General features: G+C 39.2%; 1 protein-coding gene across 3 annotated transcripts; it reads right to left on the reverse strand.

Moving 5' to 3' along the window:
- Positions 1 to 2,202: 2,202 nt before the first annotated feature.
- On the reverse strand, positions 2,203 to 18,873 carry qtgal (queuosine-tRNA galactosyltransferase). Of its 3 annotated transcripts, XM_078793183.1 has the most exons (13): positions 18,839 to 18,873; positions 16,286 to 16,423; positions 15,721 to 15,837; positions 15,535 to 15,634; positions 14,221 to 14,285; positions 13,590 to 13,655; positions 12,073 to 12,168; positions 9,588 to 9,683; positions 8,400 to 8,524; positions 6,693 to 6,829; positions 6,544 to 6,614; positions 5,988 to 6,062; positions 2,203 to 5,415 (listed from the first exon to the last, which is right to left on the reverse strand). In XM_078793183.1, the coding sequence occupies exons 2-13, from the start codon at positions 16,415 to 16,417 to the stop codon at positions 5,335 to 5,337; spliced, it is 1,161 nt and encodes a 386-aa protein (XP_078649309.1). In that variant the 5' UTR covers positions 16,418 to 16,423; positions 18,839 to 18,873; the 3' UTR covers positions 2,203 to 5,334. The 3 variants fall into 3 exon arrangements, with proteins under 3 accessions (XP_078649309.1, XP_057935910.2, XP_078649310.1); XM_058079927.2 differs by lacking the exon at positions 18,839 to 18,873 and having other exon boundaries at positions 6,544 to 6,612; positions 6,694 to 6,829; positions 16,286 to 16,702; XM_078793184.1 differs by lacking the exons at positions 16,286 to 16,423; positions 18,839 to 18,873 and adding an exon at positions 15,963 to 16,107.
- Positions 18,874 to 19,008: the final 135 nt, after the last annotated feature.

Here is a 19,008-nt window from a genome sequence, read left to right on the forward strand (position 1 = left end):
CAGTGGGCGCGTGCCAGAAAGCTGCCTGGACACGCGATCGGTTGCTCCAAGGCCACGCCCACACTTTCATCTGAAAGATGTGCGCCTGCGTGCGATTTGAAAGGCAAGGCAGAACAAACAGCACTATCCAGTGGTGCTTCGACGGAAAAACACGACGAAATCATCAATATTGTCGTTCATCGGCCCCAGATTACAAGGAAGGTGAGAAAAAAAACATGCCGTGTGTTACTACTAGCATTCCTGGCATTAGAATGACCTGAGTGGATACCCTGCTGTGAAAAAGGGGAAACCCCAATCTCCTATGAGAAGTACTAAAAAGAAACAAAAAAATGTCAACACCATTAGCTTAAAACTAGCATTGTAACTCCTCTGTTGTTTGCTAACTTGCGCAACAGCTGAGACTCTTTTTTGGGGGGGAAATCAGACATCTTAGACATGAATCAGATAAGCTAGATTCACATGTTAGCACTAGCATCTCCTGTGGTGGCGACTGTCTCATTCTTGTAAAGTGACTGACAGGTAGAGACCAGTGCATCTATTCTACTGCCACTGTTTGTAGTTAAAGAAAGATGCACAGTACACTTCAATGGCTTTATGAACACGCATAGACCACATATGCAGAAAACATTCACACAGGAGCTGCTGTCTGCCACTCTCTAAGTTGCTCACCTGCTGCTAACACTCAAGTGTAGCTAGCTGACGTCACACACACCACTAATAACTCACCGTACTCAACCACAAAACAATTATTTAATGTAATTCCTAAAAAAAAAAAAACACAATAGTGTGAGGGTGCAATGTTTCAACCTCAATGTAGCACTAATTGCATAACCATTGTTACTAAAGGTGCCAGATTCTGACTCAAAGTTAACGCTAGTTTAATTGTACACAACTAAAAATGGCACTACTTTAAAACTATTACACACACTCTGTACGAAATAACACATTAGAGAGACATAAGACAATCAAAAATGATGATTTTAACTACAATAAAGCCATTTCCATGGAGAATGAGGCAAAAAATTAATGCGTTCTTCCTCAACATTCAAAAATTGCTTGGCGTAATTCTACTACTTATATGTCTGCGGCTATACACCCTTTTAAGCTGTCCCAATGACCGACAACAACAAACTAGTGGTATTTACTAAAGGGGCTACATGTATTGACATTGAATAAAGCTAAATTGAATAAAACTAGCTGTCAATGTCAATGCTTGCAAATGGCACATACAGTACAGGCCACTATGGCTGCTATGATGATCGCTTTCAACACGATGAGGGCTGATGGGGAAAAAAAAAACCCAAGGGAAAGTCACACTTGTGCTCTAAACGTCTCTGGTTTTCCCGTGAGAAAACCGTGAGAACGGCAAGCATGTTGCTCTCTCGTCACATTCCCACTTGAGTGCCACAGTGCATTTCGTGAAATACCTTAAAGGTTATTCCAAAAGGATTGTTTTCTTTAAACCAGTGGTCTCAAACTCGATTTACTTGGGGGCCACTGGAGCGAGGGTCTGGGTGAGACTGGGCCACATCAGGTTTTCCCAAAAAAAAAAACACATTTATTAAAAAAAGAAAAATATACAAACTTTTTCAGTGCTTTGGTTCCGATTTTCTACAATAAAAGCGCTGATAAAACATTCCACTGTTCTCAAATATCTTAATTTTTATTTTTCTGCACAAAATAAGATGAAAAATAAACAAATCAAGAAGAAAGAAAATCAATCAATCAGTAATAAATAAATATAATAATAATAAAACAGCAAATAATAAAAACTTAAGAAACCACATATAGTTGGTGGGTAGACAAATATTTTTTTTCAGATTAAAATTAAAGCATTATTACAGCGCAACTATTATTATTATTATTATTATCATTATTATTGCGCAACTGCAGGGTCTTGAGACACATGCTAACTCGCAAACTAGAGAGCTAGCGACCTAAACGGTAGCCTTCAAGTTATTTCCTTTAAAATTAAATAGCCAAAAACTTGGCTAAACCACTTCCACACGGATAGGGAGGATAACTATTAAGTTATTTAATTTTTTTTTATTATATATATTTTTTATTATTATATTATTATTATATATTATTATATATATTATATAGCATATATATATTATTATATATATATAATATATTATATATTATATATATATTATATATATATATAAAATTAATTTAATAATGGGTTGCATAGAAGGTGTCTTTAAACAGATTTTCAGCCGACAGATTCAAACGATTCTCTTACTGAAGCTACTTTGTGTCCCAATTTTCAAACATGAAGAGTCTTTGTAGAGGCAGACGTACTTTGGTCTTGCAGAATGAAGACACAAAGGAATGTGTTAAAAGGCCTTCAGCGTCTGACCTCTACACACTCTTCCTCACCCAAACACACCTTATCAGCCGTCCTGCTTGGCGCAGGTTTATTTGGCAAGCGGCCTCCGGGGTCAGTGTCATTTATTGTGTGAGTGTGTTATCATGACTGATATCGACACAGAGATGGAGTGTAAACACGCAGTAAAGCTGTGTTTACTCTCTACTTGAATCCTTTTCATAAATTCCCCATTAGGGTTCATTGTGATCATTGACCAAAGTGCTTTATCATGGTGAGTGTGTATTTAGACAGAGTAAGATCTTCATCAAACAGCTGGCTTTGGGTTTTTACTTGCTGTGTCACTATTTATCCGAGGCACCTTACACTTCACTTTGTATACTTGGACCTTGAGAGATTGCAGTAGGAGGCGTGTCAACAGTGTAGTTTTTATTCAAATATTCAGTAACGGGGTGGAGGTTGTTCATATATAACGGCAAATTGCAATGGTGCGCTCAGCGAAAAGTCAAAGGGATCTCATGTTTGGCAAATTTGTGTGTAAATGTTTCCCCTTTTCTACTGCATGGTATTCACTCAGGTCATTCTGAACCCAGCTTGCACTGTTCCTGTGCCTGCAGCGTTAAACTCCATAGTCTGTTTTGATGCTGTCATCAGCGTCCTCTCGAACAGCCATACGTCTTAATACAGGAACCTATTGTTGCTGTATCTCTTTGTGACTGATCAATGCTACGTTTTTCACAGTTTCCTGCAACTACAGTAAACCTCGGATATATCGGACTCGGATATATCGGAAATTCGCTCACAACGGACAGATAAAAAAGAACCAATTTTTCTGTAATGCATTTCCAATAAAAATTCATTGCATATATCGGATTTCGCCTATTTCGGACAAAATCTCCAGTCCCGTTCCAATTTCCCTCGCATATATCGGATGGCCGCATCGTGTCTTTCTCCTGGCTCCAGATTTAGGACAAATATAAAAGTGAGTGACGTCAATAATACTAGCACAGCAGTGAATGAGATCTTAACCTCACTATTGGAAATAACGTAGGCCTGACGGGCGTAACAGGGCCTAGCTTAATTAACAATTTGTTATGCTCAGAGTCCAATAAAGTTAAATTCTCATTACCTTACGCTCTTTTCATTGCCCAGTCCAGGTACATTGGAAACATAGTCAAGGAAGTGCCTTTTTATAACGGATAAAATCCGATTTACGCATATACCGGATATAAATCCGATATATGCGTAAAACGGACATTTTCCGGTATACGCATATAACGGATTTCGCTTATATCGGACAAAACCAGTGGGAACAATTGAATCCGATATATCCGAGGTTTACTGTACAATGAAAAAGTGAAAATCTACTGTTCCAAAACAAAGCTGAGCTGGTACTGTTGCCGTGACAACATTGCCCCATCATTGCTTTTCTTTCCAGGATTTTCCCTATGATATTCCTGTTAAATATGTACATTGATAAGGGTGAAAAATTATGCGAATGGAAAAAACGATAACGGACACACTGATAAAAGCCCTAAAAATATCTATTTTTGTAATGATATTACTCTCATAGTTATTAAAGGGGACATATTACGCTTTTTCCACCAAACAAAGAATCAACTTGAAAACCCTAAATATGGATATCAGGTGGAAAATACATATATGTCTTTTTTGTGTGTCATAAACTATTAGCAGTATCATGGCTATTCAGTGAACACAACAATTCTGTAGTGTCGCTACAGCCTCCCCTGCAAGCAGCAGTTTTAGGGAAAGGTTGTGGTTAAAGGTCTGTTTGGCTGCAGGCTACAACCTGCCACGCTCTGTGAGGCAAAATAAACTTTTTGTGAGTGTTTATGTATCAGGGCTGTGCTCTCTTGGAGAGAATATTATTTCATAGGGAGCTAAGAGAATGCCAAACAAGCACACGCGGTGTCCATGTTTGGAGCAGATGTGTGTGTGTGTGTTGTGTAGCAAATGCCACACCCAGTATAACCTTGTGATGTTGTGATGATATACAGTATGCACTCCCACACATCTTTCATAAATGTCTATACAAGTTTCAATAATTTATATCTGTAATTATCATGTCCTCTCGAAACAATGTTTGTTTAACATTAAGATAAGGAATGACTGGACGGTGGGGGGGGGGTTTGACCAGTATTTCCATCTTGGAGCCATGAACATACAAAATATGGTCCTGCATCTATGCATGCAGACAGACCCCAGAAAGTCAGAATTGGCACCAGCAGATCGGACACAAGAACTGTGAGCTCAGGTTTTTGCTGCACAACCTCTTCAAACACGATTGCATCTCCATCATCGAGTTTCCTGATGACATGACCGTAATTGTCCTGATCACCGATCACATTTTGAATCTCAAACTGAACGTACATGTTAGCTAAGCAGGAGACAAACACTGGCAACAGCTGGTAGGCTTCTGTCCAAAAGTAAACCAGCTTCCATGCATGTTCACTCCATGTTTGCAGGAAACAGCTACTCCGGCAAAATGACTTATTCACATAAACCGAGTAAAGGTTTGTTTAAAATGTCATCAATACGGATAATGTGAGAAAATAGCACACAGTTTTGGTGTAAAAATACATATACATTTACATAAAAACTTTTAAAGACAGCCTCTATGCTGTGTAGCACCTTGACCTGTCACATTAGGACATCCTGCAAGGAGACCAAAGAGCTGCTCGTCGTCATGTTTGCCGCATTTCAAGGACGATTGCTTTGAGGAAGTTTGCAGACAGCTGCGATACAAGGCAAGACCGAAAGCCTTCAGCTGTGCCTAGCGTAAAATTCTCCTTCTATGACTTGTACATCCGACAAGGAAAATCATGCACCCTGCTGTCACCTGTCACAGAATCTGACAGACGGCCCACCGGAACCTTTGACATCACCACTTAAGTCAAACAGAAACCGTATAACGTTGTGTTTGGAATTGTAAAATGAAAAGAGTAAGTGATGCACCAGTCTCTGAAGTATCCTTCCAACAGTCAGTTGAAATGGAAGAAATCTGTTCCTTCTTTCAACTGCAGTGACTTGAGGTTTTCCTCCAGAATGCCGCCTGTCATGTCCTGCACACATCACAAACATCGAAGAGAAAAAAAATGAGTTTTCTGCAGCTCTGCAACCGTGTTTGTGATTTGGTTTTAACTTTAATTAGATTTAACCTCGCGAGCACAGTTCAAAGACATTCTATTGTTGCTTTGAGTGACATGACATTGGCTGACAAACGTGGGATGGAGCCCAGGTGTTTGTCAAAGAAAATTACACTCAAGGTCTAATTCCTATAATTGAGCAATTAGCATGGTATTATTAGTATGGTGATTGGCTGTCTAAGTCTGGGTGACCAAGAGACTATTTGCAATTTGTGTGCACGTTACGTGGCATTACCAATGAAATGGTTTCAATGTGGCTACATTTTGCCAAAACAAAACGAGCAGCTCTGTTGATGTTTATACAAGCACAATGTGATCAAAGATCAGGCTGCTGTCTCTGCCCATTTCCTGCAGGCCTCCTGTGAGCTATGTCCTGTGCCGGGCACACGCCCTCGCTCATTATGTCGTTAATGCAGATTGCAGAACAGTGGGGGGGGGAGGGAGGTGTCAGTAAAACAGCAAACACACAAAAACACTTTTTTGCTTACCAGTTTGACGCAGATAACAAAAGGGGGGGATGCATTTTTATAGTGCAGAATGGGAATCTTTGGCTTTGGTTGTTCCTAAGGGGGGGGGGTCAGCAAGAGAAAGATCAGTGATTGTCATAGATTATTGAAAGCACATGGATGCATTGGAATTCAAAGAAAATGTTCAAGAATGTATGCCTTTTATGCAAAAATGTAACATGAGTTCAGGCAATGTGGTATATCTGGAGGAATTCAAGAGTTATATTTTATACATTTATGCTGGATTTTCTGGTTTAATTTGATTTCTACAATGTGCCGTGGGCCAATAAAATTGCTGTGACATCTATAAGCCTGTCCTGTGCAGACTGATGGAAAGTGTATGCATAACAGCGACTGTGTAGAAATCGAACTGCCAATGTTAAGGCTTCCTGACAACCCGTTTTACCTCCTCCTTTACCCACATAATATTCTCCACATACATAAGTTGAGTTGACTTAATGCAGTACTCTGATTTGTGTGATCCTTTCCTTTTTTTGAGCACTGTAGTTTGTCATATAGTGTTTGCTGTTGACCTCACCTTGGAGTCTTCATAGGTATAAAATCCTTTATCGATCTTGTTCTTGTCCACATCGCAGAAAGCTTTGACCTCCAAAAAAAAAAAAAAAACATGACATAACAATAAACAGTGACTCTCATGTCGACCGCCAACATTTGCAGGAAATCATACTTTCTTCTGATTGGCGGCGTTGAGACAACGGTACAGTTTGCGGCCTTGTTTCCCAGCATTCCATATAGTGAAACTCCCCCATTGGCTAATGACCCTCTCCTGGAGGAATCCAACTCGCAGGTTCCAAATGGTTTCCCTGATAAGCAGAAGACATCAACTCTAAACAGTATGTGCTTGTATGTTAAAGTCATTCACATCACAGACACTCACTCCCATTTCAGGAATACTCGCACGCATTTTGATGCCAGACAATCATCTCAGCTAGTATTTGGCACCATTAAAAGTTTTTAGAAACACTTCTCACTTCACAAACGTGGTCTATAATTACTTTGTGTGCGAGGCTGACAAAGCTGTTGGTTTCACTTGTCCAAGCAAGTAGCGGATAGAAAAAGGTGTCAAGGAGCTGGGGGAGAGTGGAAAGTAGGCAAGGCGAGCTTTAAATAGGCTTCCAGAAATAAGACAGATGATAGATGATGACAGACAGGAGGTTGATTGGTAAAATCTGATGACTGTGTTACAGTGAACGGGACGAGAGGAGCAATGGAAAAGGGATAGGCAAAAATGGGGATGGAAAGAAAGAAGGTATAGGAGTCGATAGAAGTCTGTCCCCTACATCAGTGGTTTTTAACCTTTTTTGAGCCACGGCACGTTTTTTTTACATTGGAAAACATCACTAAGTCTATAGGAGGAAGGAGCTAGGTGTTGCCACACGGACCGATATTACATTGCTCTGCCAGTCTTTACACCACGGACACTCCACAGTAGCCATGTTTACATGAGGAGTTTTTCTCTTTCCCAATGACTTTTCCGGAAACAATGGTATACATGGAAAGGAATATTCCAATCTCTTGTCTACATGCGTCGCTATAATCAACCAGAATAGTCAATGGGGCATGCCCAGTAAAACGTAAACACTAACATCACGTGATAGCGACTTCCTCGTGTTGTTCTTTCACTTGTTGGAATAATTCCGTATTGCCAGTTTTTCGTTTGTCCAGTCTTGAAATTTAGTTTGGATCAAAAACAAACTTTCCGTATCAGTCCAGTGCCGATTGCTGGCCTCCATTTTTAAAACTGAAGAACGTCTGGAGCTGCGTGTTACGTCATATCTGAGCATGCGATATGATAAATTTAACAAATTCAAGCTTGCTAATATTTTATAATTCAACTGGGTACATGTTTTATATAGATATATATTTTCTTTTGACTTATGGACTTATGAATGGCGTATAGAAGGGTTTAGATTCTGTTCCACAGATGGCGCTAATGCACACGAAAGCTGCTTGCCAACCGCCAATAAAGTACAGAAGAAGAAAAACGCACCCTGACAATTTCTTAAGGCACACTAGTGTGCCGCGGCACAGTGGTTGAAAATCACTGCCCTACATGACCTTGCTGATGCCCTGTCAGCAGCAGGATTGTCGTCTTCCCTTTCCACACTTGTACATCCGCATATATTATATGATAAGCATCCATTTGGAAAAACATTACTACACAGAGTTCACTCTGAAATTCCTGATTCGCATCTTTGGGAAGGGATGAAAATGCAATTTGGAGCATCTCATAATGTGTGTGTGTTTCGAACTGGGAGACCGTCGGATGTCAGTGGGCAGCTGTGAGTCGGTGGCACATCAACACCGTGATCAAGAACGTGTGTCATTGAGTGTGTGTAGCAAAGAGGAGGAGGGGTGCACAGTAAAACTGACTCTTTGACGGAGTGTGTGGTGGCCTTTTCGTGGTAACGGTACACCACCAGGCACTGGTCGACTCTTGCCACACTCCCTCCTTGACGAAGAGACTGGTAAAAGAAGATCAAATCCTCGGGAACCCCCTGTAGACACACAAAGGTGGAAGGATCGAAACTTTTTTATTTTTGACACAAAAATGGTGTCAAAATGGTTTGCCCCAAATCATACGGCTAGCTTGATGTTGACATTCTCCTGCAATCCTGGCTGAACATTTGCAATAAATGTGAATGTTGTAATTATTAGGTTAGATTTAGCTCCAGAACTGCCCCCCCCCCCTTCAATTGCCAATCGTCACTTGTGACACAATCCAGGTTTAAGACCTAAATTGGCTTCACACACTGATTAAAACACTTTTTTTCATTTTTTCTTCTTTTTGACAATAGTAGGATAGCTTTGATGGCCAAAATTGTTTTTTTTATTATTCTATATTTTATTTTTAATTATTCTATATTATAATTGTATTATTATTTTAATTATTCTATATTAATTTTATTTTCATAAAAATAAAATTCCAATAGTAGGATAGCTTTAATGGCCAAAGATGGCCACAATTAGCTTTTTAAATTATTCTATATTTTATTTTTCATTATTCTATATTTTATTTTTAATTATTCTATATTATACATTTATTATTATTTTAATTATTCTATATTATAATTTTATTTTCATAAAAATTAAATTCCAATAGTAGGATAGCTTTGATGGCCAAAGATGGCCACAAATAGCTATTCTAGATTATTCTAGATTTTATTTTTCATTATTCTATATTTTATTTTTAATTATTCTATATTATACAATTATTATTTTGTTTTAATTAAAACACATTTAAAGTATAAGATGTATTGGTACTCACCACTAATGAATGATAATGGAAAATTCACACAACTATGGTACGTTCAAGAACAGTCAAATGACGTGCAAAATCTCAGTGCTAGATGAAAAAACATCAGTAAATATGTGAAGCTTAAAGACATAAACATGTACAAATTGTGACCTTTCTAACAGTGGTACATGTATACTGTGGATTTATTTATGTATTCATAACAATATAATAATATAAAATATATTTATAAATTATGGCTTATGGAATGAGCTTTTGCTCTTTATGACTACTGTCTTCATTGAAAATATCAAGTGCGCCCTTACCTTGTTTTCCTCGTTAAACCATCCAACCTTTGAGAACCAACGTCTTGAACAGAACCATGTCGGCATGATGACTGTTGGTCCGTGGGAGGTGTACACCTAAGATAGAAGGGCTCGTTAAACTAAACTTTTCGTAAAAAAATTCACCTCAAATGCCGACCACTGTCTCTTTTAATTGTTCAATATTGTGCGTGACTGCGCCACAAGTCCAAAGAAAGTTCAGTAAAAAGTGATACTGTTAATTTATCCCTTTTATAATTATTTCACATTGTTTTATACATGTAAGAGTGCCATTATTCTCTATAAAATGTACTTTTAATATTTTGGGGTGTCTGGAATGGATTAATGGGAAAAATAGTTTCGGTTTTCATAAGTTTTGGTTTTCATCTGACATTTTGGAACAAATTAAGAATGAAATTGTACCACTAGGCTGGACATGGAGGAATTTCTTTTCAATGTGTGCTTTGGCCCTCTGATATGTTCCTGCTTCACTCTCTTTTTAGTCATAGGTATTTGTTTTTGTTTTTTTTTTTAGTGTGGGATTTTCTGTGTTCACACGCAGTTTCTCCTTCACGCTGGTAATTTTGAAGGCAAGCGGCTCTCTTTGGACACAGTAACAGATTGAATCGCTTGTGGGTGCTAAATTATCTGCATCTGGACAGTGCAAATTGCTGCGTTTCATAAGTTTCCTGTTTAATAAATCAGTTTTTTAGGCAACAATCCAGGATAGTACATAAAAAGGTCCATAAAAGCCTCTCTAAGTTGAAATTCCTACACATATCCCGACTTTAAACGGACCTCCATGCCTCCTGAAGTGTGCAAGAGAAACGCACAAACATAAGCACACACAATCTGACTGAATTTTTTTTGGCCTCTTCTCTTTTGGCTGCATCTCTTAAAACACACCAGGACCCCATTACTAGCGCTATATTTATATCTTCACACACACACCCCCACCTTCCTTAGTTTCATAACCCCTTCTTGTTCTTCTCTCCATCTTCTGGGTGTCCCGTGACAGTCGCGTTTTTGTGTTTGGAGGTCGTTTCAGGTTAATCTTGTCCTTCCTCGGCTGCATCGCTATATGTCACATGATGTGTGAATGTATGCGTGCTTCACTTTTATGCACACACAACAGTATGACTCAAAAAGATCACGGATGAGGAACACTGCAAAAAAAAAAAAACACATCTGGGCTGTGCAAGTCAGCTGGACAGAATCTGTATACGCATCCACCTACGTGCATGTGGTTCTTCTGTCGCAATATTTCAACACTTTGCAGATGTAAGATATGGCCAAAACCATGAATAGGATAAATAAGAATGCTGTGGGAAAAAGCAGGAGGAGAGACTGTAGATGCGAGTCGTCAGCTGGGTTTGGAAGGTTATTGATAACCATACCTAATGTCCTGCAGATGCACGCTCAAGAGTCCTGCCTGGATCACGTTAAACAAGCCCCACCCTCAGTAAATCTCTGCTTTACCTCTACCTCGGCTCCATTTCTTGACCTAGCAAGTGGAGTTGAAGACATGGAGGGCAACAAAAGAGAAGTGGAGGAAAAATGAGCTGCTTTAAAAGCATGCAGAATCAAGGAATGATGTCATTGTCCGTGAAATGTAATATCATATAAATATCCTGGAACGCTTGGTAAGAAGTTATGCAGACTGTAGCCCTGGTGATACTAGTGTGTTTGGTTCAGGCAACAACATTAGCTCCAACACTACAAGTGCACTTGCCCGACGGGAATATCACTGATTGGATTTACTTGCCCCAATTTTGTTTTAACTTGCCCCGGGCCATCGGTACATCGTTATTGTCAAGCCCTGCTAACCTATAATTCAGGATTCCAATTAATAGTGCAATAATTGGACCTTCACTGTAATGGAATATATTAGATATGTGACAGCTACGGTCCTCCAATCGCAGTTCTCCATCTACCTTCAAACTTTCTGCGATGGTTCTCCCAGAGTAAGAAGAGTATTTATTTAGATGAACTCTACTTAGCGGTTTATACTGTCAGCACAATACTGGATGTCCTCAGTGTTAATCAGTATCGGAGGGTCGGTCTCCTGCAGTTTTCTAGTTTAATTGCCTCACCGCGCTCACCCCCGTATCCATCAAGAAAAAAATACACGCCAGCTGGATTAAACTTGAATATTTTGGCGCGGTGCATGTGAACGTCATGTACTATTGCAGCTTGTAAGCATACCCAGATGTCCACTCCAGCTGGAAGACTATGCTTCTGCTTAGTAAACTTTCAGTTTACAAAGGTTCCGTTTGCAAAACTAACCATTCCACTGCCAACCCTTTTCCACTAGTGAATGTATGTTCAGTCCGCTGTCACATTTCCGTGGAAAGGGGGAAGGTAAATATCCTGTTTCATTCAAGCTGACCTGTCAGCAACCTGGCACATGACCCCTTAGAAAGACACACACACACACACACATACAGTAGTATAATGTACCATAATGTACCATGCCTAGAGTGCTTACTTGTGTTAGGAGCTGATCCTGAGTGATCATGTTGATCCAGCGGGTATAACGTTCTGTAGATCCCTCAGGAAGCCTCTGGACTCTACAACCGATCAGCTATAATGAAAACACACATTTATGAGAGGGTTTCTTTTCAATAACTTTTGAAAACATTTGAAGCATTAAAACCAAATTCATACAAAAACAGAACAATCAAACTTGACATTATTTTGGAGCCAAATTATTTACATATTTCAGCGAAATGTGGGCAACACTTTACAATAATTACACAAAATAGCAGTAGTTAACAAGGAACAAACCTATCGAGCCTTAACCCTAACCACTACTCATTAGTTTGTAAATAACTACTCTAAATTTTACTTTTAACTACTCTTTTTTTTTTTCCTTTTAATTGTGGAAATTGTTTTAATTCTGTAAATCACTTTGTGTTGCATGTCTTTGCAGGAAAAGTGCTATACAGATAATTACACAAAATAGCAGTAGTTAACAAGGAACAAACCTACCTAGCCTTAATCCTAACCACTACTCATTAGTTTGTAAATAACTACTCTAAATTTTACTTTTAACTACTCTTTTTGGGTTTTTTTTCCTTTTAATTGTGGAAATAGTTTTAATTCTGTAAAGCACTTTGTGTTGCATGTCTTTGCAGGAAAAGTGCTATACAGATAATTACACAAAATAGCTGTAGTTAACAAGGAACAAACCTACCTAGCCTTAATCCTAACCACTACTCATTAGTTTGTAAATAACTACTCTAAATTTTACTTTTAACTACTTTTTTTTTCTTTTAATTGTGGAAATTGTTTTAATTCTGTAAAGCACTTTGTGTTGCATGTCTTTGCAGGAAAAGTGCTATACAAATAAAGTTGATTTGATTTGATTTAGTAACTACTGTATTTTTGAGACACCCTTTTGTAAACATTGTATGATATGGTTTATTTTGTGTCAGACATGCTTAACAGGTTACCACGCTGTTACATGTAAGATGGAATTTTTACGTGGCACATAATGACAAATTTCAGGCACCTCTGAAGCAAACGGGTACCTTAAAAGGGTGTACAATTTGATTCAATTCCTTATTAGGATTGTTTGGCCTTGGCAGAGAACCGTGTTTTACTGAGTGCCGTTCTCACTGCTAATTAATGGCGAGCTTCCGCCACAAAAAAAAAAAAAAAAAAGATGTTTTGCGCTTTGACTCAGAGCCGTCTAGTGAAAAATGACAGGCGTAACAGAAAGGGACTGTTTGTGCAGAGCAGCAAGCCTGCTGTCTCTGTGCCGTCTCTCCCACTTCCCTCACACACATGACCCTGGACCCCCTGACCCGACAGGGGCCACAAAAAGCATCAACACCGGATACTCACACCGCTCTGCGTGCCAACATCATGGCAGCCGACACAGTTGCTCACATTGTGATAATGTATTACTAATGTTTGGGTGTGATACACTTCCATGCACACGAGTCTGCAAAACATATTAAAGCATAATGCAAATAAATAAAAATGAAGCAAATAATTTACCGAGTTTAAGTGGAGGGCAGACGCCTCATACTGCAGCCGAATCCTTTGGGGTAACATGACATCATCCTGGAACACACAAGGTATCAATTTATAATTCATGCCAAATGAGAGGCAGGATGCAATCAGCAAAAAGAATATCATCCATATTTATTATTGTGATAGCCTGCTAGTTACAGACGACTAATATAAAGGAATCAGTCAGAGCAGATTTTTTTTCTTCCATGTCCTCATCTGGAACTGATTGTCTCTGAATGTATGTAATCATGCATGTGGGAGGAAAAGATCACACTTGTGAAAACATTTAACATGTACCAGACAACATCCAAAAGAAACTCCACCTCTGGACTTTGCAGGAGGACTAGGCAGCTGAGCAGAGACAAGTACAAGTGAGCTAATAGCGGACGTTGTTTTCTCAGAAAGCAATCTGACTGTCATGCACTCTTTTATGCTGGAAACGCTCTATTGGAAAGCAGAGATCACTTCGTTGACATGCAGTTAGAAAGCCAAACTACACGGGAGTGACAAAAGGTTAACTTAATTTAAGTTGTGTCAGAAGGTTCCAGGCAGCAAGTTGGACCTCAGAAGACTACTGACGTTTCAATACAACTAACAAAAACATGCACACACTTACCGCGTCCTGAAAGCACAAGTATCTTCCACAGCTCTGTGCTACTGCCTTATTCTTTGCATATCCCACTGAAAGAAAAATTAACAGTATTGTTGAGTATTCATGCGTTTTTCTTAGCATTAAAAAACACAGACGGCAAAGACTTGCATACATCAGTTCAGAAAAGAAACAACAGAAACAGGACTAAAAAATACTGTACATCTGTTTTTTTGACATATAATATGTAATTCTACTATTTTTATGCATGATCCGCATGATGTACTTGTTCACGATCCTATCCATCCTGGTCACTCCCAATAAGGAACCTCAGCATCCTCATTCTGCTTCCTGTCTTTTCCTCAGTGACACTGTCTCTAGACCAGTGGTCTCAAACACGCGGCCCACGGGCCAAATGTGGCCCACAGGACACTAGTTTGAGGCCCCCGCCTTGATATGAAAGTTTAATGTTCGTGCAGCCTGCGCAAGTTTGATATGGATGCTGTACGGTATTATGTACCCAGAAAAAATTATTACGTTTGATTAATGTTCATGTTAAAGGTTAAATAACTGTTAATAGTTATCCTCCCTATTCGCGTGGAAGTGGTAAGTTTTTGGCTATTTAAGTTTAAAGGAAATAACTTGAAGGCTACCGTTTAGGTCGCTAGCTCTCTAGTTTGCGAGTTAGCATGTGTCTCAAGACCCTGCAGTTGCGCAATTTGTTGTAAATAAAAAAAGAGTATAAATGTGACTATAGTCGTGTTTTGTCATGTCTACAGGGCTCTAATAATGCTTTGTTCATTTTAATCTGAAAAAAATAATTTGTCTACCCACCAACTATATGTGGTTTCTTAAGTTTTTATTATTTGCTGTTTTTTTATTATTATTATATTTATTACTGATTGATTGATTTTCTTTATTCTTGATTTGTTTATTTATTTTTCACCTTATTTTGTGTAGAAAAATAAAAAGTAAGATATTTGAGAACAGTGGAATGTTTTATCAGAGCTTCTCTTGTAGAAAATTGGAACCAAAGTGAAGTTTTTTTAATGTTTTTATTTTTAATAAATGCATTTTTTTGGGGTTTTTTTTTGGAAAACCTGATGCGGCCCAGTCTCACCCAGACCCGAGCTCCAATGGCCCCCCCAAGTAAACTGAGTTTGAGACCCCTGCTCTAGACCAAACAACATGGCTGGTCTCACCACAATTTTGTACACCTTTCCTTTTATTTTAGCTGAAACTTGTCAAGCTTGTCGGTGTTGTCTCTTATCTTTTGGCAATTTCCATTTGATCTGAGCACTGATAGCTCATCACAACACAACATAACATAACATAACACACCTCCTCTTGGTTGGTCTGAATTGTGGCCACTGATCACCACTGAGATGCTTCTCTCCTCCAACTTCTCCCTCCAAGCCTCCATCACTTTTCTGGAGTCATCCTAGAAGCATGAAAAAAACATGCTAAAATTCAATTTCAAGACAATGTACACGTATGTGTTATGCAAATACACAGTCAAAAACATACAGTGCTGGCATCATCAAAAACAGAAAGTTCCATGGAGCCGCTGAAGTCTTGGTCTAATATGGCCTGCAGACACTCGTCCAACCAAATGGAAGCGTTGTACACTGGCATGATAATACTCTGAAATACACAAGAGTTTATATTTTTTGGTCAACATATTTAACAAAGAGACAGCATACATAACAACACAGTAACTTAAATAATAAAGCAAACCATTAGTGAGGATAGTTGACTCTCATCATTACCAAAACAAGGAAGTTTGCTATTTCCCATACTGATGACAGTAAATCGTCAGGTGTGCCGTGAGGAATTATCCAATATCGCTTTAAAAAAACATTTATTAATAATTTTCTGCAAATATGGCATCGTCGAGTGTCCGTGGCAGAGCAATGTAATATTGGTCCGTGTGGAAACACGTAGCTGATTGCCTCGTTCCTACAATAGACTTACTGATGCACGTGAGAGGTCGTGGTGACATTTTGTAGCATTTTTGGTTAGGAAGGAAGTTTTCTATTTCCCATACTGATGACAGCAACTATGTAAAGAAGTCGTGTTTGTTGACACCCACCACGTCCACTGCACCCCACTCCTCTCTCTGCTCCGACGATACCGTTTCTGCTCCATTGTGTTCGGTGCAGAGTCGCTTGTGTGGGTTCATGTTCACCCCGGATTCTTGCTCTGAACCCTCCGGACACTCCATGCTCACCTGAATGGGCAAACTGACAATTACGGGCTATATGACCACGAAGCTAGCCGTTTTGGTAGCTTTGACTTTAAAAATACACAACTCATCGAATCGTTTGAATGTGTTTTTAAACCACAATAAGCGTCAAAATGACCAGCAGAGCTCATTCACTCATGTTGCAGGCAAGTCGTGAGATGACTTCCGCAAACATAACGTCATCAAATGCTGATTGGTTAATCGAAGACAGCCTACGACACCGGATTAGCTGTTGCTACTGTCAATCATATGATGGGCGGTTTCATTTACAGTATACAGTATTCCCGAGTGTTAGCTCAGAATGTGTCTTTTATTAAGCATTGAATTAATATTGGCACTTAAAGGTACACTTTACTCACAGCAGTAGAATGAAATGACAAAGAATAACATAAATAACATAAAAACAAGTAAAATGGATGGATGGATGGAACAAAACAAGTAAAGAATGGCTGAGCAATCAATTTGATTGCTTTCTTAATTGATTTCTTAATGAATAAAGAAGCCCTATATTTATGTGTATGTGACTGAGGCTAATTTTTTCCACATTGATCAGATTGACCTTTATCACAATGCTTGAAACTTATTATTTTTCATATTGCTAGCCAGAAACAACAGCCCCAAGGGGACAAGGCACTGAAGCCAAATTGAGGAAATATACTCTCACGCTTAAATGCATGATAAGTGTAATCATGAGAACTTTTGGCTCGGTTGTGCTGCCGGTTGGCCTTCAAAACACAACCAGAGCCCAGACAAACCATTAGCATTTGGCTCTCAACAAGAGACGCGAACCAGATGTCTAATTTAGACTAATGAAGATGGACAGTAGCAGAAAGAGATGGAATAAGGAACTTCTGTCGTTCTTATACTGTTCACATTTTTGTCTCAGAGGTTCAGTTTTAGGTTAGGAATATTTCCAATTGTGTTCGACTTTATCATATTAAATGTCAACTGTCACAGGTGTTGTCTTGACGCTTTCCATCAAACTATCACGACATAGCACTGTTGCACGCAATCCAGGCTGCAGCTGTAGAGGTTTGGGGTCAGACTGCACGTGTTTTTTATTATTATTATTTATTTAGATTAAACCAGGTTTTTGGAAAAGCGCTTGTGAATGCAAGTGTATCATTCAATGTTCTCGGTTTTTTTAGGTTTCATAGAAATGTGCAAATGCTAGTTACTTACCAGTCAGACAAAGCATTGTATCACAACTTAATACAAGTTGTAATATTTACAAAACATGACCTTGAAATTCTCAAATTTGCAGTGCAATGAGCAACACAAAACAATAACTTTAATCATGTCACCCTGGACTCTACCCTGGCTCTTTTTCACCAGGTGGTTGATTGCCCCACCAGGAAGAACAGGATGATTGACTTACTGCAGTGTTCTCAAACACGCGGCCCGCGGGCCAAATGTGGCCCGCAGGACACTAGTTTGAGGCCCACGCCTTGATATGAAAGTTTAATGTTAGTGCGGCCCGCGCAAGTTTGATATGGATGCTGTATGGTATCATGTACCCAGAAAAAATTATTACGTTTGATTAATGTTCATGTTAAAGGTTAAATAACTGTTAATAGTTATCCTCCCTATCCGTGTGGAAGTGGTAACTTTTAGGCTATTTTAAAGGAAATAACTTGAAGGCTACCGTTTAGGTCGCTAGCTCTCTAGTTTGCGAGTTAGCATGTGTTCCCCAGTACACCCCCCTGGTCCAAAGACAGACTGCCCCCACCCGCTCCATCAGAAGATGGACTGAGGACTCCCACAGTTTGCCTACCAGGCAGAGGTCGGTGTGGAAGACTGCCACTCTCTACTGAGCCCACTCGTATCTGGACAAGGGAAGTGGCAGCGGCAGAATTCTGTTCCTGGACTTTTCTAGTGCGTTCAATACCATCATGCCGCTTACACCACAACAAAAGCTCCTCAGAATGCGAGTGGACCCCTTTTGTTGGCAATTTCACTGCTGTGTTATTGTGCAATGACAATTAAGAAAGTCTATGTCTAGGCTCATTGTCTTGGCCCTATGTCTTGGCCTCATTTATTAAAACTACGCGGGGATGTAACTTTAAGCACAAGACGCTGTAACATAATTTAACAATAATTGTCAAAAAAAAGCAACATTGACTGAGCTACAAAACAATACCCAATGTGTATGTGGAAATGTGGAAGTGATTAAAACCACCAACTTCCTGTCAGTACTTCACAAAGGAGAAATTACTGATATTAATAAGTTTCTAAATATATTCTTACATAACATCAATACCTTTGACCATAATTGCATGTGTTCATATGTAGTCACAGCCCATCAAAAAGAGAACCGTGATGTTTGTGTTCATGGCTTTTAACGGACTTGAAAACAATTCACTAGGTCTAATTCTGCCATCTGGTGGTAGTTCAACTTACAAGATTTTCAACCACTGTGCCGCGGGACGTGAGAAATCGTCAGGTGTGCCGTGAGGAATTATCCAATATCGCTTAAAAAAACAAAAACATTTATTGATTATTTTCTGCAAATATGGCATTGTCGAGTGTCCGTGGCAGAGCAATGTAATATTGGTCCGTGTGGAAACACG

Source organism: Doryrhamphus excisus, linkage group LG9 (assembly GCF_037039965.1).
Source record: "Doryrhamphus excisus strain RoL-2023G ecotype Guam linkage group LG9, RoL_Dexc_Guam_v1.1, whole genome shotgun sequence".
NCBI lineage: Eukaryota > Metazoa > Chordata > Actinopteri > Syngnathiformes > Syngnathidae > Doryrhamphus > Doryrhamphus excisus.